Source organism: Dendrobates tinctorius, unplaced genomic scaffold, assembly GCF_039654945.1.
Source record: "Dendrobates tinctorius isolate UK_male_01 unplaced genomic scaffold, ASM3965494v1 ptg000233l, whole genome shotgun sequence".
Classification (NCBI taxonomy): domain Eukaryota; kingdom Metazoa; phylum Chordata; class Amphibia; order Anura; family Dendrobatidae; genus Dendrobates; species Dendrobates tinctorius.
The window spans coordinates 4150503-4174543 of record NW_027361900.1 but is presented as its reverse complement, the minus strand read 5'-3'; the positions used below and the strand labels follow the sequence as shown (position 1 = coordinate 4174543).

General features: G+C 46.8%; 1 protein-coding gene and 1 pseudogene across 1 annotated transcript; one reads left to right on the top strand and one right to left on the bottom strand.

Moving 5' to 3' along the window:
• The window catches only part of LOC141060278 (uncharacterized), a 79834-nt pseudogene that overhangs the window by 29621 nt on the left and 26172 nt on the right, over positions 1-24041 (top strand).
• On the bottom strand, positions 1160-3784 carry LOC141060213 (uncharacterized). The gene has a single exon (XM_073556454.1). It carries the CDS (start codon positions 3517-3519, stop codon positions 1879-1881), a length of 1641 nt encoding a protein of 546 aa, XP_073412555.1. The 5' UTR covers positions 3520-3784; the 3' UTR covers positions 1160-1878.

Sequence of the window (24041 nt, the reverse complement as noted above, 5' to 3'; positions counted from 1 at the left end):
CTCCCGCTCTCCGTTTAACATGGGCAAAACGCTACTCAGACAACACAGGGTGAGGGTAAGACAGTGTGGCAATGCTTTATTGTACCACAGAACAGGCAGATAACACATAGAACAGTCCCAGCACAGTACACAAGATGGGGCACATTACAGAGTCTCACCCTTCCACTGACCCACTGGGATAATAGCTGCTGTGACTTCAGATCTTCCAGGGTCACTACCCAGCTGTGGCACACTCACAGAGAGGAGGTAGCGACAAACATAGGAAGATGACAGTCCATACAAGGCCAGTTGCTCCAAAGATCACAATCTGGCTTCTCCAAACATATCCATGGTTCAGTGATGGTCAGTGGAGCAGATCTGTATTCTTCCAACCGAGGCTGAAACCCCCTAGGTTGTTTTCTATAGAATGATAGATCTGTGTCCCTTGTGATGATGTTGTGGCTGCTGTCCTGTCTCTTGTCCTTTGGATGTAAAGATGTCTTGGCAGAATCTCTCTGGCTGTTTCTCTCTCTCAGTCTCTTTATACAGAGGCATGTAACCCATTTTTACACTTAACAAGTGTCCATCATTCAGTATTTACATAAAGGATAAGAATGGAGATGAGATTATTATAGCATTACTTGATTATTTAAACTATTTGCATAGTTTTTCCCTCTCTGCTTTAGAAGTCAACAAACTGGCTCCATAACACAATGTATAATTAGCATATCAGCAATCAATCATCACTAGGGATCAAGGATAAGCGCACAATAAAAGTCAATATTACCTGCTTACACAAACAAGTCTGTTTTCTTGACCAACTAGAAATCAACACTTAAATTTAAAGCCAACATACAGATAACATTCTATTATTCTTCATTTGCGAAAAAATAGCTGTCTGGTTATTTAAGATACAATGCTGTATGTCTTCACAATGCCAAAAGTAAAAAAAGAAATGTTTTTAAAAATATAAAAAACAATATAAAAGTTCAAATCACCCCCCTTTCGCTCCTTTTCAAAATAAAACAATAAAAAAATCAAACATACATATATTTGTTATAGCCGCGTTCAGAATCGCCCAATCTATCAATATAAAAAAGAATTAACCCGATCGCTAAATGGCGTAACGAGAAAATGGTCAAAACACCAGAATCACTTTTTTTGGTCACTGCAACATTACAGTACAATGCAATAAAGGACGACCAAAAGATCGTATCTGCACCAAAATGGTCTCCATTAATAACGTCATCTCGGCAAACAAAAAATAAGCCTTCACCCATCCCGAGATCATGAAAAATGGAGACGTGACGGGTATCGGAAAATGGTGCAATTCTTTTATACTTAACCTAATAAAGAGGAGTTATTTTTACTGATACAGTAGGTACAGAAAGTATTCAGACCCCTTTAAATTTTTCACTCTTTATTTCATTGCAACCGTTTGGTAAATTCAAATTCATACTATCTATTCTTGACACGGGACGGGCTTATAAACTTCCGAAGTATACAATTTGGTGTTTGGGATCTGCGAATATGTGGCTAGTTTTCTGTTTCGGATAACATGATACATGATTTTAGGTTTTTTTTTCTCATTTAGTCTCTCTTGAATATAGGTCAATATTAAATAGTCTCTTAATGAGTTGCCTTTGGTGAGGACGATGAAACCCCTAGAAATGAGAGTGAGTGTGTATATGTCACCTCACCCTATATACTGAGATGTGGGGTATATGTTTTTTCTATTAGTCACTTTCTGACTAATCTTCAGGGGGTGAATTATGGTTATAGTTTTACATTTGCAATAAGGTTTAGTTTTATCCTTTCGTCAGCAAACATGCGGAATGACAAGAGATAACCCATTTAAGAAGATTCAATTTTGGTTAAAACTATTCCAACATTATAACATTATGAACATAAAAAAGGCTTCTCCCCTGTGTGGATTCTCTGGTGCTTAACACATTCTGATTTAGTGTTAAAACATTTCCCACATTCTGAACATAAAAAAGGCTTCTCTCCTGTGTGAGTTCTCTGGTGCTTAACACAATTGGATTTAATGTTAAAACATTTCCCACATTCTGAACAGGAAAAAGGCTTCTCCCCTGTGTGAGTTCTCTGGTGCTTAACACAATCTGATTTATTCATAAAACATTTCCCACATTCTGAACATGAGAAAGGCTTCTCCCCTGTGTGAGTTCTCTTGTGGGTAAGAAAATGTGATTTCTGTCCAAAACATTTCCCACAGTCTAGACATGAAAAAGGCTTCTCCCCTGTGTGGATTCTCTGGTGCTTAACAAAATCTGATTTAGTGTTAAAACATTTCCCACATTCTGAACAGGAAAAAGGCTTCTCCCCTGTGTGGATTCTCTGATGATTAACACAATCGGATTTAGTGCTAAAACATTTTCCACATTCTAAACAGGAAAAAGGCTTTTCCCCTGTGTGAGTTCTCTGGTGGGTAACAAAATTTGATTTATGTTCAAAACATTTCCCACATTCTGAACAGGAAAAGGAAAAGGGCATCTCCCCTGTGTGTGCTCTCTGGTGTCTATCAAGAACCGATTTCAGATTAAAACATTTCCCACATTCTGAACAGGAAAAAGGCTTCTCCCCTGTGTGAGTTCTCTGGTGCTTAACACAATCTGATTTATTCATAAAACATTTCCCACATTCTGAACATGAGAAAGGCTTCTCCCCTGTGTGAGTTCTCTTGTGGGTAAGAAAATGTGATTTCTGTCCAAAACATTTCCCACAGTCTAGACATGAAAAAGGCTTCTCCCCTGTGTGGATTCTCTGGTGCTTAACAAAATCTGATTTAGTGTTAAAACATTTCCCACATTCTGAACAGGAAAAAGGCTTCTCCCCTGTGTGGATTCTCTGATGATTAACACAATCGGATTTAGTGCTAAAACATTTTCCACATTCTAAACAGGAAAAAGGCTTCTCCCCTGTGTGAGTTCTCTGGTGGGTAACAAAATTTGATTTATGTTCAAAACATTTCCCACATTCTGAACAGGAAAAGGAAAAGGGCATCTCCCCTGTGTGTGCTCTCTGGTGTCTATCAAGAACCGATTTCAGATTAAAACATTTCCCACATTCTGAACAGGAAAAAGGCTTCTCTCCTGTGTGGATTCTCTGGTGCTTAACACAATCAGATTTATTATTAAAACATTTCCCACATTCTAAACAGGAAAAAGGCTTCTCCCCTGTGTGAGTTCTCTGGTGGATAACAAAATGTGATTTCTGTGCAAAATATTTCCCACATTCTGAACAGGAAAAAGGCTTCTCCCCTGTGTGAGTTCTCTGGTGGATAACAAAATGTGATTTCTGTGCAAAATATCTCCCACATTCTGAACAGGAAAAAGGCTTCTCCCCTGTGTGAATTCTCTGGTGAGTAACAAAATGTGATTTCCATGCAAAATATTTCCCACATTCTGAACATGAAAATGACTTCTTTGCTTTAGGAGCAGTTTGTTTTTTAATGCCTCTTTTGTGACTTTGATTTTCCTTAGTAGTCAGTAATGAATCAGAAGATGGGACCTGTTTCATAGGATCAGATGACAGATCTTTGCTGTGAATAAATGATATATCTGGAGAAACAGCAATCACTTCAGTTGTGTCTTGTAAGATCTCAAGATCATCAGATTTAAAAACTGAAGATGTCAGCTGTCCCTCTGATCTCCTGGTACAGTCATCTGCTAAGATAAAAAAACTTTTTTAAATAAAATATCCTTGAGTTTTTTATATTTTTGAACGTTTCCATAAAAATGGCAAGCTATGTAAAAAACTTTAATTATTTACCAAGACAATGACAGTTCACAGTCTAATAGAAAACCTTGTTGGATGAACCAGTAGTGTGTGGTGTTCAACTGTTTGTACATTTTGCCTCCCAAATATCAAATATAAAGAATGCAATCAATGTTATGTAGACGAAAATAATACCAATTCTCATCTCACAAAAAACAAGACCTCACTCAGGTCCATCATCTGTCAATGGAATAACAGAGGTTCCCGCACTATTAGTGGCTCAAAGGCTGTTGAAAAGCAACAAGGTTCCATAAACCAATCCAGCAAAATCCGCTCTCACTTCGGAGTCTTGCAGTGTGCGCAAACAACATTTAGGATCCCTGTATTTAGCAATATTATAGTGAGAAGAACCCACTTAATTTGTGGTGTGTGTCTCCTGGAGCACAATCTGGGCACTATGTGCTGGGTAATAAAATGGCAAATGTGTAATTTTCACTCTCCAACATCCACTGCGTGTTAATTTCCAGAAAGTGGCTGTGGAGTCAAAATATTCACTCCTCCTAAGGATTATAACCCTCAGTGAATTAATTAATAACATGGAATCACTGTATGGGGATTTCGACTATTCTGGTTTCTGTCATTTAGTTATATTAGGGCTTCTGCATATGGTGTGTCCAATCTCATTTGGGATCTGTTCCTGCTGTCCAGCTGGAGTAATCTGCTCCCTACTTCAGCCAATTGGAAAGTACCACACCCTACTAAAGCGCAAAGCACATGGCCGGAATCTGCCAGATACAGCGCTGTTCTCCTCTGGTTCAGTCCTCTGTGCTCAGCTTGCGGCTTGTGTATTTGTTTCCTGCTGTGACCGTGGCCCGTTTACTGACTACTCTTGTGTCTTCTGATTCTGTGTTCTGTCCTTCTGGTTCTGACCCAGATAACTGACTATTCCTCTTGCCATCTAACACCACAGAATAGCAGGTAACACCATGGTCCAAGCCTAGGGGTCCCAGTGTAAGTCCAGATTCCATGTAAGGGTGTTAAAGGGCGATGAGCAAGGCAATCCTTGGGATATGGAAAGCAGAGAAGATAGAGCCAAGCATGTTCATGGTGGACATCTTTTGAGCTGCCAGGTGACCATGAACAGTGCTCCCAATACATTGTGTCTGCAAACTATTCCAGCTAGATCTGCATTCAAATAGCTAAATGGCGCTCCTTCCCTTCTGAACACTGCCGTGTGCCCAGACAGTAGTGTAAAATCGTATGTAGGGTATAGTGCGAAGCTGGAAAATAATTTCTAAGATCCATTTGTTTTCTATTATCCTTTGTGAAGAATTCCAAACTTACCACCACATAAAGTGACACACGTCAGATATTAATAATGGGGCCTGATTAGGAACTACTGAAATGATCAAACTCCACAGTCTCCATCAGTAATAAATGAGTAACTAGTGGTGAAACCTCTCTGGTGTAATTAGAGTATGAAGCCATATAAACCATATGAAGCGCATCAATCCCTCTAATCTTCAATAAGGTCGCATCGCTATTATGACATGATCTATAATGTTGGGGAATGGTTTTCAGATCCCCAATATCGGACACTCTCTTGGCCGCGCCAATGTCCCGCACATGCTCCCGCACTCGAATCCTGAGTTCTCTTGTTGTCAGACCCACATATATTTTGGGACAAGGGCACGTGGCATAGTAAATCACGTTTGAAGTTCCACAGGAAATTCTCTGTCTAATCTGGAATTCCCTTGTCCCATCTGATGAGAAGAGAACTAGAGGGATGGATGCGTTTTATATGGGGATTAGGGGTGGTGACAACAAACATTTTTTATCACAGACGGAACTCAGGTGGTTCATTCAACTGGACACCATGACCCCTAATGGACTCAATGAAGTTTTGAGCTTCGCCCCATTCCTAAAGTCTTTGGGGATTTAACAATTATGCATCAATTGGTCCCGGATATTATTTTCTTTTTTGTTAATGGATTCCCAATGGGATGATTTGCATTATTCTCTTTATAGTATATTGCATATGGAAATCTGGGTATATTTATAGGCATATAATATATAGGTAATGAGAATTCCTCCTGTCCTTTTTCCTCCACAGGTCTATATCACACTCCCTCCTTTTTTCTGGCAGTGTGTTGTTTTTATATTGTTTTTAATTTTTACTCTTTATTTTCACTAATCTTTTCTTGTATGTCAATAATTTATATTTAGTGACCTTGAGGACACCATATATCTCCTTGGACCCTCACCCTGTACCATATCTATGTGAACCGCATCCAGCAGTCTCTACAGTTGTGGGAATCATGACCATATATTGTATTCTATGTATTTTATGTACTTAGTATGTGAGATTTTTTCACTGTTTATGTCATATACGATGTACATTTATATATATGTGATGACTTTTTTTACGGTCATGACCCGATTAGGATTATTGTGTGCATGGACCTTACGGTTCTTCCCATGTATGGGATATAATTATGAGCATATTATATCAAACATGTGAATCGGATCTAGTGGCCTTTATAGTTGTATGTGTCATGACCATATATCCGTTTTATGCATTTGATGTATTTAATATATGAGACTCTTTATCGCCTGGGCTATATGTGATGTATATCCATGTATGTATGTGATGATTCTTTTGTATGGTCATAACCCCTTTAAAAATCATTCATCTTCCCGGTATGGATTTTTGGAATTTCCATTTACCCTATATATGGGATACAATTATGGGCGGCTGTGCGCATCTCTCTGCGGTGGTAATTGTGCTGCTGACAGATGGGCGTCTTTATGTTGTACACGGGCGCCTTGGTCTTTTGACCTGTGTCCTGTGTTCAGCATGACGCCTGTTCTGTGCAGCGGTGCTTTCCGACCTCAGAGCGCATGCGCCAATGAGGCCACGATGATTGGTTGATCTCGGTCTCGTGACTGCGGTCACAGAGTATATGAAGGTCCTGTGGAGATATGGTTACTATCTCCTTGATAAAGCGGCCTTTCTGCGCCACGAAACGTGCGTCAGGGGTCACTGCCAGACACTTCCCCTCTTCCTCCTGCATCCTCTGGTAAGATTTTGATCTGACATTTATTTCTGTCTTTCACTGGTGGTCGCCCTTGTTTATGTCCAGATTCATTGCACCCTAAGGACATTATATGTCTCTCCTCCTTACTTTTTGAGCTTTGCTCAGGGGATTTACTTGAAGTAATCTGGGCCATATGGCCATTGATTTTTGTAGGGCGGTATTATATTTTGGGCTTCCACTTGGGCATGATGTCTAAAATACATATATCAGGACATTATTTCCATCTTGGATGGATGAGGGGATGGTCAGGTATGTGTTCATCTGCTTTATATTGGCACCTCATCATGATTTTGGGCACTTCTTTGTACGATAGTTAATAAAAATTATTAATATTTTTGCAGTCGTCGTTTTGCTCCCTTTTTTCTCCGGTGTTTCCATGTTTATAGGAGCTGATGTGGCTTGTGCCTAGGGTGAACAAATTGTTTTGGTATCATCCATAGGCATTTTAGAATTTCACATGGGATTCTTGTTATTAATCCCAGGGGGTAGGTGGATCCTCCAGGTTGTAAGTTCTATAGAAAAGGGCTTTCAATGCCCAAAGTCATTTGAACAGTTTTGGGTGGAGGAGAATGTTGTGGTCTAGAGGCAAAATGGTGATCATGGTAATACGGCCGGACTACACCACCGATAAAGCAGCCACAGCCGGTGACTGAGAGGAATCTGTGACTTCTCTGCATTCAGTGGTTACTACTCACCTGGGTAGTCATATGTGGGAATCTCCTCTTTACACCACTCATCATCTCTCACATATGTCTCTGTAGTATTAATATGGGTCAGATCTTCACCCTGAAACAAATATTGTAAAAGTCACAGACAGATGGAGAAGTCCCATCTATGATCAGCTCTAATCCTGCCATCTCCACCGTTCTCATTACACAAGTATAAAAAATATAATACTGGTGGATAACACAAGACTGAGCACAAGACCTTCACAGCCGTCTACACATCATAGGGGAGATCTCCTGACACCTTCTCTCCATCTACCTGATGATCCTGAGGAGCACTGGGATCTTCTTGGTTACAGTCCTGTGGAAGAAGAGGACGGGGACATCTCTCTGGTGTTGTCCTCTTACTGGATAGATCTGGAGGAAACACATACAGGGACTGAATTCATTCTCTACATACAGATAATTATAGGCCGTGTGTATTTAGTCCTGTCTATTACCTGGAGATGTGAGGGGCTGGGGAACCTCCATTATGACGTCCTTGTACAGATCTCTGTGTCCTTCTAAATACTCCCACTCCTCCATGGAGAAATAGACAGCGACATCCTGACACCTTATAGGAACCTGACACATACAATGATACCGTCATCCCCCGATCCCTTCATAATGTTACTGCATAATGTCCCAGCATTCCCAGCAGTGTCACCTCTCCAGTCAGCAGCTCAATCATCTTGTAGATGAGTCCTAGGATCTTCTGGTCATTGATGTCCTCATGGATCAGGGGGTGAGGTGGAGGCCCCGTGATTGGGCTCAGGGGTCTTCCCCATCCCTCAGACACAGGGTCCTGACAGCGATCACTAGAGGTCTTCTTCACCACTGTGTAATCCTGGTTATAGAGAGACACATTAATAAATCTCACTACAGACATTTCCAGAGTCCTCACCTCTCCAGTTCTGTCCATCTGTTATTCCCATAGATAAGAATGATGTAATGTGACGTCATCAGAATCTCTCACCTCTCCAGTGAGATGGAAGAGGATCTCTAGGGTGAGGTGTAATATCCTCTCCGCCATCTTGTCTCTGTCCATATCCATCCTTGATGGGTAAATCAGGAAAATGTTCTTATGTAGAAGATCTTCACTGAGAGGATCCGATATTGTAGAGACCTGAATGAGAAGAAGATGAGCCGATGTAACATCATAAGAATCCTGTGTAATAATACAATTACTGGAGAGAATAAGGGAAACATAGGAGGAGATTTATTATCTTACAGGGTTTAGTTTTCTCCCCTGACATCTACTAATAAAACCTATATATTTAGGCCACAGACAACAAGCAGTTTCCTCCTCGGAGTCGGCAGCTGAACACGTTCCTCATAGACTCATCTTCCATAACGCTAATTCTCGTCTCATTACCGACACTGGAATCGGCATTAGCAATACTGCAGGAGATATTCATTACACGCGACATGAGAAATAACTCCTTCATGATGAGGACGACATCTTCATCTTCTACTGCGGCTCTAGAGACAGATTTGGCCAGAGTCGGTCACTGCCTCCATCCCCACCGGCCGTCTATATGAAGGTTTCCCGTCTTCCCCGCACTGGAATCTTCTCTCACGTTAGATCTCAGCTCTGAGTCACACACAGAAGTTTGAGGCTTTTAGAAAAGATTTTTTGTTTCCACAAACACAATGGACAGAAATGATCTGATGCCAAAGTCTCCATGTACAGTGATTTATGGGGATTATTTCTGGCCTTAGGCTTTCCTATATTACGAGAAAAACTCCAGAAAAAGCCGATATTAAAATGTTTCTAAAGAAAATTGGCTCCAACAATTCTTGTAAGAAGAAAAAAATATACAAAAAGCAGAAGACACATTTTATAATTTTTAACATGTTAAACATTTATTAAAAATAAATGAATCTTTTTGGTCCCCAGAACATAGATGTACACCGCAGGGACGGCACAGATGAGGCTGCAACAAAAACCCTGACAGTTTAACCACTTGCTGCTGTGAAAAGCAAACATGGCATCTAAGAAGGTGTGACAGAGTTTGGCTGAATGCCCCCCGCCTCCAAGTACTCGATAGTATGGGGCGGCCTAGTTACTACGATACTTACATGCCTAATAATGGGGTCTGGGCTGCAATGTATGAAGGTCTATTAGGCCAGGCCAGAGGCAACGTCCAATAAGTTACCTTATAACTCCCCCATACACAGTAGACTAAAGTTCCATGAAAGTACTGATTTTGGGGGGTTTGGCCGACCATATAATGTATTTGGGGGCCTCCCGACAGATGATGTCAGGGCAGAGAAGGATCTGGCATCCTGAATTTCAGAGGATAATCCGTGTGTTCTTCCTGTAGATAATCCTCCTCTAGAGGAGTCTGGAGGCGACTCTCTCATACAGACCACAGGAAAGCTGGAATATTTGTGTGTATGGGGGAGTCGGGAGAGATCGCCGTCTGCCAAATGACCGTTCAGCCAACTCTGATCTCATGTGTGTGGGGCCGTTAGTATTACACTGACAGGCAGTGATGATACACGGCACTACAGTAGTACAGGGCATCACCGGAGCCATCAGAGGCTTGTATGTTGTATGATCGCACTGATCAGAGGGGTTTAAAAAAGGTTTAAAGTGGAAAAAAAATCACAGTTTCAGCAACAAGAAATATCTGTCACTATATGGAAAGCAGAGTCACTGCACAATGTTAGTTACGTCACATCCATAACTACTTTATTATACTCTATTGTCCTGTACACAGTGGAGTAGATAGAAATCACAGATCCCACAGCAATAGCTGGAATTGGACCCTCCAACGCAAAGAAAAAAAAATCTATCTATCTATATACACTGTTCAAAAAAATAAAGGGAACACTTAAACAACAGAATATAACTCCAAGTAAATCAAACTTCTGTGAAATCAAACTGTCCACTTAGGAAGCAACACTGATTGACCATCAATTTCACATGCTGTTGTGCAAATGGAATAGACAACAGACGGAAATTATTGGCAATTATCAAGACACCCTCAATAAAGGAGTGGTTCTGCAGGTGGGGACCACAGACCACATCTCAGTACCAATGCTTTTGGCTGATGTTTTGGTTACTTTTGAATGTTGGTTGTGCTTTCACACTTGTGGTAGCATGAGACGGACTTCTACAACCCACACAAGTGGCTCAGGTAGTGCAGCTCATCCAGGATGGCACATCAATGCGAGCTGTAGCAAGAAGGTTTACTGTGTCTGACAGTGTAGTGTCCAGAGGCTGGTGGTGCTACCAGGAGACAGGCCAGTACATCAGGACATGTGGAGGGGGCCGTATAAGGGCAACAACCCAGCAGCAGGGCCACTACCTCCCCCTTTGTGCAAGGAGGAACAGGAGGAGCACTGCCAGAGCCCTGCAAAATGATCTTCAGCAGGCCACAAATGTTCATGTGTCTGCACAAACGGTTAGAAACTGACTCCATGAGGATGGTCTGAGGGCCCGACGTCCACAGATGGGGGTTGTGCTCACAGCCCAACACCGTACAGGACACTTGGCATTTGCCACAAAACACCAGGATTGGCAAATTCACCACTGGCGCCCTGTGCTCTTCACAGATGGAAGCAGGTTCACACTGAGCACATGTGACAGCCGTGACAGAGTCTGGAGACGCCGTGGAGAGCGATCTGCTGCCTGCCACATCCTTCAGCATGACCGGTTTGGCAGTGGTCAGTAATGGTGCGGGGTGGCATTTCTTTGGAGGCCACACGATGTTGGGCTGTGATCACAACCCCCATGGAGACACAATTGTGCCTTTACCTGGAGATAAATTCCCAGTGGGGGCAATTTCCAAAATGCAATAACTTAAGTGGGGAATTCAGCTCTTTTCACACTTAACGGATCTGTATATGGAGTCTACAAACTACAGTGGGGAAATAAGGATTTGTTACGCTGCTAATTTTGGGGTAAAGTCACATTTTGGTGAGGAAAAAAAAATAAAATTGTCATTTTTTCCTTCCACATTGCTTAAATTCCTGTCACACTATCCGGATTCAGATATTGTCCTGTCAGAAAGGAGAATACAGGGAGCGAAAGGGTTAATAGGACTCACAGGAGGAATCGGCCCAGAAAGCAAAAGATCCAGGAGTGTCCGCCACTTATATGACTGCTCTGTGCACACAGGACCTGTGATGAGGTCACAGGAGGGGAGGAGTCAGGGGTCACATGATCAGGGGCCTCAGTGTGTGCAGGACTCAGTGTGCTGGAGCGCTCCCGATAATCAGCTGCGTGTGTCGCGCTGTGTGATAGTCACAGCACCTGCATGGAGGGCGACACATGCAGCTGATTATCGGGAGCGCTCCAGGGATCCGGGGTCCCGATGCAGCTATTCGGTAAGTGATATTAGCCAATAACAACTTCTCCGACGATATTCGCTCATCTCTAGTAATAACAGCTCAAAAACATTCACCGAACTTTTCATTAAGTTTAATAGTAAGACCCTATTAAATATTGAGCACCAGCGGGATGAAGCACTGACAGCGGCATGTAAAAGTGTGGGCGCCCCTGGTCAAAATGACCGTTATTGTGATCAGTAGTAAGATGAAGATGAAATGATCTCTAAAAGGCCGAACCTCTAAGATCACACATGGCCTTTGTATTTTAGGCAACAATAATAAAAAATATATATATATATATATATATATATATAGACTTTTTTACAATTTCATAAATGCAAAAAGGAAAAAGGGGCGATGCAAAACTTTGGGCACCCTGGGAGATTTGTGTACTGAGATAATTTTGACCAAGATTTCACACCTTAATTAGCTTGTTAGGGTTATGGTGAGATCACATGGTGACCAGGAGCTACAGTCTGAGGAAAGGGCTAAAAAGCCTTCACTAGACCCCTGTACAGCTGTATAATGAGGCCAGGCTTTATAGTGAAGGGACAGGAGTGAGGGTCTGTTCCCAGGAGCTACAGTCTGAGGAAAGGGTTAAAAAGCCTTCACTAGACCCCTGTACAGCTGTATAATGAGGCCCAGGCTTTATAGTGAAGGGACAGGAGTGAGGGCCTGTGCCCAGGAGCTACAGTCTGAGGAAAGGGCTAAAAAGCCTTCACTAGACCCCTGTACAGCTGTATAATGAGGCCAGGCTTTATAGTGAAGGGACAGGAGTGAGGGTCTGTTCCCAGGAGTTACAGTCTGAGGAAAGGGCTAAAAAGCCTTCACTAGACCCCTGTACAGCTGTATAATGAGGCCAGGCTTTATAGTGAAGGGACAGGAGTGAGGGTCTGTGCCCAGGAGCTACAGTCTGAGGAAAGGGTTAAAAAGCCTTCACTAGACCCCTGTACAGCTGTATAATGAGGCCCAGGCTTTATAGTGAAGGGACAGGAGTGAGGGCCTGTGCCCAGGAGCTACAGTCTGAGGAAAGGGCTAAAAAGCCTTCACTAGACCCCTGTACAGCTGTATAATGAGGCCCTGGCTTTATAGTGAAGGGACAGGAGTGAGGGCCTGTTCCCAGGAGCTACAGTCTGAGGAAAGGGCTAAAAAGCCTTCACTAGATCCCTGTACAGCTGTATAATGAGGTCCAGGCTTTATAGTGAGGGGACAGGAGTGAGGGCCTGTTCCCAGGAGCTACAGTCTGAGGAAAGGGCTAAAAAGCCTTCACTAGACCCCTGTACAGCTGTATAATGAGGCCCAGGCTTTATAGTGAAGGGACTGGAGTGAGGGCCTGTTCCCAGGAGCTACAGTCTGAGGAAAGGGCTAAAAAGCCTTCACTAGACCCCTGTACAGCTGTATAATGAGGTCCAGGCTTTATAGTGAAGGGACAGGAGTGAGGGCCTGTGCCCAGGAGCTACAGTCTGAGGAAAGGGCTAAAAAGCCTTCACTAGACCCCTGTACAGCTGTATAATGAGGCCCGGGCTTTATAGTGAAGGGACAGGAGTGAGGGCCTGTTCCCAGGAGCTACAGTCTGAGGAAAGGGCTAAAAAGCCTTCACTAGACCCCTGTACAGCTGTATAATGAGGCCCAGGCTTTATAGTGAAGGGACAGGAGTGAGGACCTGTGCCCAGGAGCTACAGTCTGAGGAAAGGGCTAAAAAGCCTTCACTAGACCCCTGTACAGCTGTATAATGAGGCCCAGGCTTTATAGTGAAGGGACAGGAGTAAGGGCCTGTTCCCAGGAGCTACAGACTGAGGAAAGGGCTAAAAAGCCTTCACTAGACCCCTGTACAGCTGTATAATGAGGCCCAGGCTTTATAGTGAAGGTGTGGGGAGGAGGACCCCCATACAGTGATTGGGCTGGAACCAGGGGGACCGCCATCAGGGTTGTTGAAGAAACCACATCAGGGGGATTACAAAGGGAGACATGCGACTGAAGTTGTCAGGGCAACAGGGGGCGGGGCGAGGGTAAAAGGAGCAGGGGACGCGCTGAGGTGGCAGTTGGAAGAGAGCCTGACAGGAGAGAGAGAGCCGTGTGGCAGGGGGAGGACTGTGGCAACTGACGGTGTGGGGAAGAGAGACAGGCAGGAGACTGTCAAAGGAAAATTTGAGACTGTCCGAAGAGCGGCGCATAAGAGACTCTTCCCGGGAGTCCCTCCCCGGATACATACAGATAAATTGATGCCCGCTGATTCCCTCCGTGCTGTGACAGGACCGGGATCTCAGGCAACCGCTGCGACGAGACAGCAATCCGGTATAGTGGCCAGGACACTGCCCCCCTGTCTTCTCCCACAGCTGCGACCCCGTCATTACCGACATCAGGGGACGCCACCTCGCTATAGGCGGCCGCAGAGCCCCTGTCCCGCTTACTGAGGGGACACTGAGCAGAGTTTGTTAAGATTTTATGTTTTTTGGACTGCGTCATGACCTGGCTGGGGGACGAGCGCCTTTAAACGGACGCCTGGGAGATTTATCCCCCCGAACAGTTTCTTCAGGGCCTATTGCGCCCCACCATTCCAGCTTCTTCAGGGCCCATTGCGCCCCACCGTTCAGTTTCTTCAGGGCCTGTTGCGCCCCATCGTACTGGTTTCTTTAGGGCCCGTTGCGCCCCACCGACCAGTTTCTTCAGGGCCTGCTGCGCCCCATCGTACTGGTTTCTTTAGGGCCCGTTGCGCCCCACCGACCAGTTTCTTCAGGGCCTGCTGCGCCCCATCGTTCCGGTTCCTTCAGGGCCTGCTGCGCCCCACCGTTTTGGTTTCTTCAGGGCCGGACGAGCCCAAGTCCTTCCGTGAAATCTTGGATTACAAGGCAGCCACATCTGCAATCCCTGAGTGTTCGTGGACTCGAGCGACGCCCGGGAGGCTAAGTGTATTATAGAGTATAAGGACCCTTTTTGTTTTGAATGTTTGTTTTACGAGTCCCTGCGAGGACAAATAGGTGTTTCCCCTTTTGTTTCATCGAAGCAGTTTAGCCCTTGCGGCTTTAAACTTATAAAAGTATATTTCACCCCACATTCAGTCTCGTGTCTCGTCACTGCATCCTGTGAGCCTGCTCGAACCCTACATTTGGCGTAGTCGGCAGGATGCAGTCTCCGAGCGCGGACAGTGGTGGCCCCGAACATGGGGGAGCTGTAAGCTCTGTAAATAATGAGGGTCCCCGTACCAGCATCTCATTGGGGGCCATGTTGAACAACCTGCCTAGATTCTCTGGCTCAAATACTATGCTATGGAGCTGGACAGAGCGGATGAGGGGGCTTTTTCGGATGCACCCAATGACCCCTGACCTGGAAGCTGAAGTGGCACTCATGGCCCTAGACGGGGAGGTGCGGAGGTCAGTGATGTTGAAACCCCCGGGGCACCGCAACACTTTTGAAAAGGTGTTGCAGATAGTGGAACAGACCCACGGGGATCCCACTAATGTGGGAGAGTTAAGGACCCGACTGTTTAGCCGGATGCAGGCAGAGGGGGAGACGATTACTCAGTATATGAATGTACTCCAAGAGTTGCATACGGCTATTGAAAGAAAAGATGGGGTAGGGGTAGGACCTGTTGACATAACCCTACGTGACCTACTGGTGACTGGACTGCGAGATCCACTGATAAAGCAGGCTTTAAGGGAACGGATCAGAATGAATCCCCAAATCGACTTTTCAGAAGTGGGAAGTCAGGCACGGGTTCAGGAGCAAGAGCAGGGGATGGCGGTCCCCGTGGGGAAGGTCCGAGGTGTGGAGGCCTCCTCGAACACAGTTGAGGAACCTCAATGGGTGGAGGAGATGAAGCGTGAATTGAAAAATATAAAGAGCGAGTTGGCTGAAGTAAAGAGAAGAACCGAACCGGAGACTGGACGACCCAGTGCTAATCCCGGCCCCTGGGGGTCACGCTCTCCGCGAGGTGGTCAATCTCTACCGGCCCGGTGTTATGAGTGTGGAGAACCAGGCCACTTCGCCCGAGAGTGTCCGCGGCGTGGGAGATACCCACCCCGGCGGCCATTAAAACTAAAGGGCTCCGGGCTGGGGGGACGCCGCTCGGAGCCGAAAACCACAACTAGGGGTGGTGGAAGTCCCAAAGATTTGGTAGCAAAGTGTCCTGAAGTTTGGGCAGAAGTAGAGGGCCGGGCCGTCCGGTGTCTGGTAGACACGGGGTCACAAGTAACCACTATGCCCGCAGCGTACTTTCAACAAAACTTTCCGGAGGCAGCAAGGCCTCAGTGGGGGCCCATGATTAGACTAGTAGCCGCCAACCAACTGCCGGTTCCGGTTGCCGGGGTAGTGTGGGTGCAGGTGACGTTGTGCGGTAAACCCCTCGGCCGCAGAGGGGTGGTGCTGACTCAAGGAGAAGCTGATCAACGACACCCCGTCACCCTAGGCATGAATATTTTAAAAGAGTTTGGTAACCTGTTGCTTAATGATCCCACACAAAGGACACTGAAGCAGTGGGGTTCTCGCACAGCTCAGGGACAGGTATTCCAGCAGCTGGTGCGAGGTGCGCGGGTGCATCGGGACTGCCAGGAGGGTGAGGCTCTGGGCAAGGTCATCGCGACAGCGGCACCCCTGCTTGTGCTGCCTCCTGGACAGACAGTGGTGGCCCTGCCAATTCGGGCCCCGATACCTTTGGAAGGCGTAGAGGTGCAGGTGGAGCCGTGTCACTCAGAGCACTTACCTCCTGGCATACTGGTGGCCCGTTCCCTCGCTACGGTGCGAAAAGGAACCGCCCTGGTCCGCTGCGTTAACCTTGAAGACCGAGATATCATTCTGAAAGCACGGACTGTACTTGCCAAACTAGTAAAGCCTCTAGAAGAAGTGCTGCCCGCTGCTGCGGTTCAATTACGAGTACACCCCGAGGATCCCGGGGAGGTAACAATACGAACCCTACAGGCCCACGAAGTCTCGACACAAGAGAAGGGCCGAAATATTTTGGAGCAGATGCGGGCCGAGCTTTCTGGACTAACTGCGGCCCAACTTTCACAAGTAAAAGCATTGCTGGGACAGTACCATGAAGTATTTGCTAGTCATGAGGACGACTTTGGGTGTACCACCGCCATCACTCATGAGATCCCCACAGCAGGAGCGGCCCCTATCCGAGAACGATATCGACAGATCCCGCCACAACTCTATCAGGAGGTGAAAACTTTGCTGGCTCAGATGCTACAAAAAGGGGTGATACGGGAAAGTCAAAGCCCTTGGGCGGCCCCCATCGTGTTGGTTCGGAAGAAAGATGGTACACTACGATTCTGTGTGGATTATCGTAAATTGAATGCTTGCACTATTAAAGACTCATACCCACTGCCCCGCATAGAAGAATCTCTGTCTGCATTGGGTAAAGCAACATATTTTTCGACCCTGGACTTGGCCAGTGGGTACTGGCAGGTGCCTATGTCAGAAGAGGACAGAGCTAAGACGGCGTTCATAGTGCCCATGGGACTGTTTGAGTTTAATCGAATGCCATTCGGGCTGGCCAACGCCCCCGGGACATTTCAGCGATTGATGGAGCGATGTCTAGGGGATCTCAATTTTGAGGCCACGTTGATCTACCTGGACGACATCATCGTCTATGCCGCCTCCTTCGAGGATCACCTGAAGCGGTTGGGACAGGTACTCAGCCGGCTGCAAAAGTACGGGTTGAAGGTGAAGCCTCAGAAATGTCACCTATTTCGCTCTCAGATTGAGTATCTGGGTCATGTCGTTTCGGCAGAAGGTGTGAGGCCATCCCGGGAGAAGATTGCTGCTATCCAGGAATGGCCTACCCCCGAGACGGTGAAAGACGTGCGGGCTTTTCTGGGGTTAGCTGGATATTACCGTCGTTTCGTAAAGAATTTTGCATGTCGAGCTCGAGCCCTACATGACCTGCTGAAGGGGGCTCCCGCTGGGGCCAATGGGCGGAAAATCCAGTGGCAACACCCTCAGGAAGAGGCCTTCCGAGATCTCAAGGCTGCACTCTCGGATGCCCCAGTGTTGGCTTATGCGGATTTTTCTCAGCCGTTCATCCTGCACACTGACGGGAGTCTTCACGGGCTAGGAGCTGTGTTGTCACAAGTTCAGGATGGCCGGGAAAGGGTGATCGCATATGGAAGCCGTTCACTCCATGACTCCGAGCGTAACCCTGACAATTACAGCTCTTTTAAGCTCGAGCTCCTCGCAGTGGTGTGGGCTATGACGGAGAGATTCGCAGAGTACCTAGCGGGCTCCGAGGTGGTAGTGCGAACTGACAATAACCCACTGGCTCATTTGGAAAACGCCAAGTTGGGGGCTTTGGAGCAGCGATGGGTGGCCCGAATGGCGAAGTACAATTACAAGATTATTTACAAAAGAGGGGCCGAGAATGTTCATGCAGATGCTCTCTCTAGGATTCGACATACAACTCCTGGACAGAATCGAGACGAAGAATTAGAAGGAGAGGAAATACCGTTCGCTCTTACCGCTGCCGTGCTCACCAATGTTGATGCAAAAGTATCTTCCTCAGAGGCCCACAGGGGCATCCTGGAACAATCTCGTAATAAGTGGATACAACAGCAACAAGAAGATGAAGAAGTTGGACTTCTCCGGAAATGGGTCGCTGCTGGTCAATTACCCACTGACACTCAACGACAAGCTTTGACCCAAGACCTGTCGCTGATGCTGCGACAATGGGAGAGACTGATTATCCGAAGGGGATTACTGTACCGTAAGATCACTTCGCAAACAACCTCAACGACTGTTTGGCAGGTGGTTACGCCCGGAGCTCAACTACACGAACTGGCTCGAGAGGCTCACGAAAAAGGGGCCCACTTTGGAGTCAAAAAGACGTTGCAATGGTTACAACAGAAAGTTTATCACCCACGCTTGTCGGCTGTTGTGGACGAAGTTTGTCGTACTTGCCGCTTATGTGAATTGGCCAAACCGCCTGCTCAGAGGGCCGCAACACAGACGATTGTGACTTCAGAACCCTTGGAGCTCTTGACGGTGGATTATCTGCACATTGGTCCCGCATTCCAGGGATACGAACACTGCCTCGTCATGGTGGATCATTTCACTAAATTCGCTGTGGTCACCCCTACTCGAGACCAGACCGCGGAGTCAGCCGCCTCCGCAATTTGCAGAAACTTTATACAAGTGTACGGCTGTCCTCAACGCATACATTCCGACCAGGGAGCATGTTTTTTGGGGAAAGTTATGGAGGAACTACATCATCTTTATGGGATTGATAAATCCCGGACCACACCATATCACCCGCAAGGGAATGGGGCTTGTGAGCGATTTAATCGGACATTGATTCAAATGCTACGCACTCTGGAGAGTGACAAGAAAGCTCGTTGGCCTGAATATGTTTCTGAATTAGTGTGGGTTTATAATAATCAGGTACATCGAGTAACGGGCTATACTCCTTATTTCCTGCTGTTCGGACGAGAGGGTAAAGGGATCACGGAGGTAGAGTTGGACCCCGAAGAGCCTCGGCCCTGGACCGGAGTGTCGTCTTGGGTCCGAAATCATCGCCACAGGTTGCAAACTCTTCACCGAATTGTACATACCAAACTTCAAGACTGGGAACACCCCGGGAAGAATACAACCTCCCCTCCCCATCTCCAAAGCGGGGACCGTGTGCTTGTACTAGATCAACGCCCCCAGAATAAACTGGAGTCACGTTGGGAAGAGAGTCCTTATCGGGTACTACGCCGTATCCATTCAGAAGGACCTGTGTACGAAATACAGCCCGAGCAGGATGAAACACTGCCCACACGCATTGTGCATCGTAATATGTTACGCCTGTGTATTTCTTCCGACCCGAAGCAACTGGAACCCGTCCCGAAGACATCCGAACCGGAGTCCATATGCTGGGACTCAGACGACGAGGATTTCCCTCCAGTTCCCAAGAGCCCTCCACCCAATAATGAGCCAGTTGACACAATTAACCCACCGGCATCTTGCAGCTCACCGACGTCCACCACCCCAGAAGATTCCACCCCAGTCAAACTTAGACGCTCCGAGCGGTCAACAGCCGGCAAACCCCCCGAACGGTATGAACAAGACCAGTTCGTATGGCAACAAATATTGACACCTTTACAGACCAATCTCAATAGACTAACACCCTCGCCCGAGGACTGGCGAGCTTACAGGGTGGGGGAATGTGGGGAGGAGGACCCCCATACAGTGATTGGGCTGGAACCAGGGGGACCGCCATCAGGGTTGTTGAAGAAACCACATCAGGGGGATTACAAAGGGAGACATGCGACTGAAGTTGTCAGGGCAACAGGGGGCGGGGCGAGGGTAAAAGGAGCAGGGGACGCGCTGAGGTGGCAGTTGGAAGAGAGCCTGACAGGAGAGAGAGAGCCGTGTGGCAGGGGGAGGACTGTGGCAACTGACGGTGTGGGGAAGAGAGACAGGCAGGAGACTGTCAAAGGAAAATTTGAGACTGTCCGAAGAGCGGCGCATAAGAGACTCTTCCCGGGAGTCCCTCCCCGGATACATACAGATAAATTGATGCCCGCTGATTCCCTCCGTGCTGTGACAGGACCGGGATCTCAGGCAACCGCTGCGACGAGACAGCAATCCGGTATAGTGGCCAGGACACTGCCCCCCTGTCTTCTCCCACAGCTGCGACCCCGTCATTACCGACATCAGGGGACGCCACCTCGCTATAGGCGGCCGCAGAGCCCCTGTCCCGCTTACTGAGGGGACACTGAGCAGAGTTTGTTAAGATTTTATGTTTTTTGGACTGCGTCATGACCTGGCTGGGGGACGAGCGCCTTTAAACGGACGCCTGGGAGATTTATCCCCCCGAACAGTTTCTTCAGGGCCTATTGCGCCCCACCATTCCAGCTTCTTCAGGGCCCATTGCGCCCCACCGTTCAGTTTCTTCAGGGCCTGTTGCGCCCCATCGTACTGGTTTCTTTAGGGCCCGTTGCGCCCCACCGACCAGTTTCTTCAGGGCCTGCTGCGCCCCATCGTACTGGTTTCTTTAGGGCCCGTTGCGCCCCACCGACCAGTTTCTTCAGGGCCTGCTGCGCCCCATCGTTCCGGTTCCTTCAGGGCCTGCTGCGCCCCACCGTTTTGGTTTCTTCAGGGCCGGACGAGCCCAAGTCCTTCCGTGAAATCTTGGATTACAAGGCAGCCACATCTGCAATCCCTGAGTGTTCGTGGACTCGAGCGACGCCCGGGAGGCTAAGTGTATTATAGAGTATAAGGACCCTTTTTGTTTTGAATGTTTGTTTTACGAGTCCCTGCGAGGACAAATAGGTGTTTCCCCTTTTGTTTCATCGAAGCAGTTTAGCCCTTGCGGCTTTAAACTTATAAAAGTATATTTCACCCCACATTCAGTCTCGTGTCTCGTCACTGCATCCTGTGAGCCTGCTCGAACCCTACAAAGGGACAGGAGTGAGGGCCTGTTCCCAGGAGCTACAGTCTGAGGAAAGGGCTAAAAAGCCTTCACTAGACCCCTGTACAGCTGTATAATGAGGCCCAGGCTTTATAGTGAAGGGACAGGAGTGAGGGCCTGTTCCCAGGAGCTACAGTCTGAGGAAAGGGCTAAAAAGCCTTCACTAGACCCCTGTACAGCTGTATAATGAGGCTCAGGCTTTATAGTGAAGGGACAGGAGGGAGAAAAGTGGGGAAAGGAGCCAGAAGAGCCGGACTGCCCATCACTAACCTGCAGAGCCGCACTCCACATATATGGCTGCTCTGTGCACAGGACCTGTGATGAGGTCACTGGAGGGGAGGAGTCAGGGGTCACATGATCTCCGGAGTGAAGACGCTCCATGGAGGCTTCTCCTCAGTCAGTGACATTCCCGCCATTATTCGCCCCTCACTACTAGCACAATTACCCCGCGCCGCCTTCTCTACACAGTGTTATGTGTGGAATGTAACGTGTGATTTCTCTGGAGGGAAATAGACCCCACACAGGAGGGAATTCTCACCAGTTACCGGCCGTCTACTATATGGCGGCATATGATTGTGCTATCGACTCCACACCAGGAGCTAAAATGCCCAAATCCCGGTTATTTCCCCCCTTCCAGAGTCCGGCTGAGGCCGGGGTCACACTTGGGAGAAACTCGCCCGAGTCTCGCACCTCAGTGCCCTTGTGGATTAGCCTCTGTAGGGGAAACGACACCGGCTGTCAGGGACAGGGGGCCCCAGCATAAATCCAATATTCGTTGTAAGAAAACCCAACCTGATGCCGCCATTCGGGTAATCAATGCTCCGGCAGTCTGTGACAATGTCAGTAATTATATTTTTTCTCACTGATTGGTAGATTTGTGGTAATTTTCCTGGATGATATAGTGAGTTACTTGCGTCCTCTGGAGGAGCATGCTGAGCATGTCAGACAGGTTCTCCAGGTTCTACGTGATAACTTTTTATTTGGTAACCTGGAGAAATGACAATTTGTGGTCCAGCAGGTCCAGTTGTCAGGACATTAGGCTTCTGCATTGGGGTCTCAGATGGACCACGTTACGGTCCCAGCAGTCCCTTCATTGGTTTGGACTATAAGCCGCACTGGACTATAAGACGCACCACAAATTTTCAGAAGGATAATGGGGCAAAAGTTAATGTGTCAAATGGGGGTCTGTCCCACAGTCTGAATTCAGTAAACCCGGGGCGGGGATCGGCAGCGCTGGTGGAGCCGGGTCACAGGAGGTGTTCGGTGATCCGGCGATGATCTGACTTATCCCAGGCTGGTGCAGCAGGAGCCTCTGTAACATCTGTAATCTCACTGAGGCCATTTGGAGTAAGGGAGTTTAGTTTATAAATCCAGAACATTTCTTCCCGATGTAGTTGTCCAATGCGATTCTGACCCTGTGGGGGAATCTCCTCTGTGGGGAATATTCTCAGTTGTGTGGAATCTTTCTGGTGTTTGATGGTGCAGTGACGTGAAAGCCCATGTTGGAGAAAACCCTATGGAGTATTGGAACGGTGTGAGTTCAGCCTTTTGTGGAGAGGTTGGGTCGTCCTTCCCACATATAATTTCTGGTATGAGCATATAATCACGTGTGTAACATAACTGGTGGAACATGACATGGGAGTTTTGATCGGGAAAATTTCACCAGTAGAAATAAGGGTGAATTCATAGAGACCATGGCAGATAATATTCACATCTGAGAAATCTAAGTTATTCTGTGCAAATTGTGAATAAATCTCATATTAACCTTATTCTCCTCGTTAAATATGTAATGAAATCATTAACCCCTTTCTGTCCCAGCCCACACCAGAAACACATCATCCATGTACCGGTGGTCCGCACGGCGGTGTCAGGGGGGGCTTTTACACTATAAATATATGTATTTTCAAAGTCTGGCAAGAACAAATTAGTGAAACTGCAGCATCCGGCGCCCCCATCGCTGTCCCCATCATCTGGGTGGACCAGCTGCCCCCAAAAGAGAAGGCCTTATGGGACAATATAACATTCAGGCTTTCCAGGATGATATAGTCATCTGTTTCAGCAGTGTTTTCCATAGATATTTTATTGCTTCCAGTCCTGTGATTTGTGGAATTCGTGCGTACAAGCTCCCGACGTCGATCAAAGCCAATTTATAACCCTCCTGCCTATCTATACCGTACACAGTTCTCTATAAATCTCCGGTGTCCTTGATGTGAGCAGGTGCTATTCTCAGTAATGGTCTCACACACCGGTCTATAAATGTAGATAAAGATTCTGTTACTGATCCGACCCCGCACACTATCGGGCGGCCTGGTGGGGGCGCTGCGTCTTTGTGGACTTTAGGAATATAATACCAATGCGGCTTGTGTGGAAATTCAGGGAAGAGTTTCTCTGATATTCCTTAGACAATCGTCCCTTCTCTATGTGAAATCTCAGAGAAGATCTTCGTTGTTCCTTCTCGTTATTTGTGGGATCAGCGCTTGTTCTTCTCTGTGCTGCTCTCTGATCGCTGTCTTTCTGCTCCTTACTATATTCTCCATTGCTACTAACACTACATTATTGCCTTTATCGGCTTCTCTAATAACAGGATCTTGGCAGTTTTTATCTCCTTCAGTGCTCGCTGTTCTTTTTTGTTACATTATCTGTTGTTTTTGTACAGCACTGCCTGTGTGTCTTTTACCCCTCTGTAAAAAACATAAAAACAATTAACCCGATCAGTAAACACCGGAAATAGAAAAAATGTGAGAATTGCCAAAATTACGTATTTATGGATGGCACAATTCCACAAAAAATGCT

Bases quoted from the DNA above. Each gene is read 5' to 3' on its own strand.
- LOC141060213 (XM_073556454.1), bottom strand. From the start codon at position 3,519: ATGAAACAGGTCCCATCTTCTGATTCATTACTGACTACTAAGGAAAAT.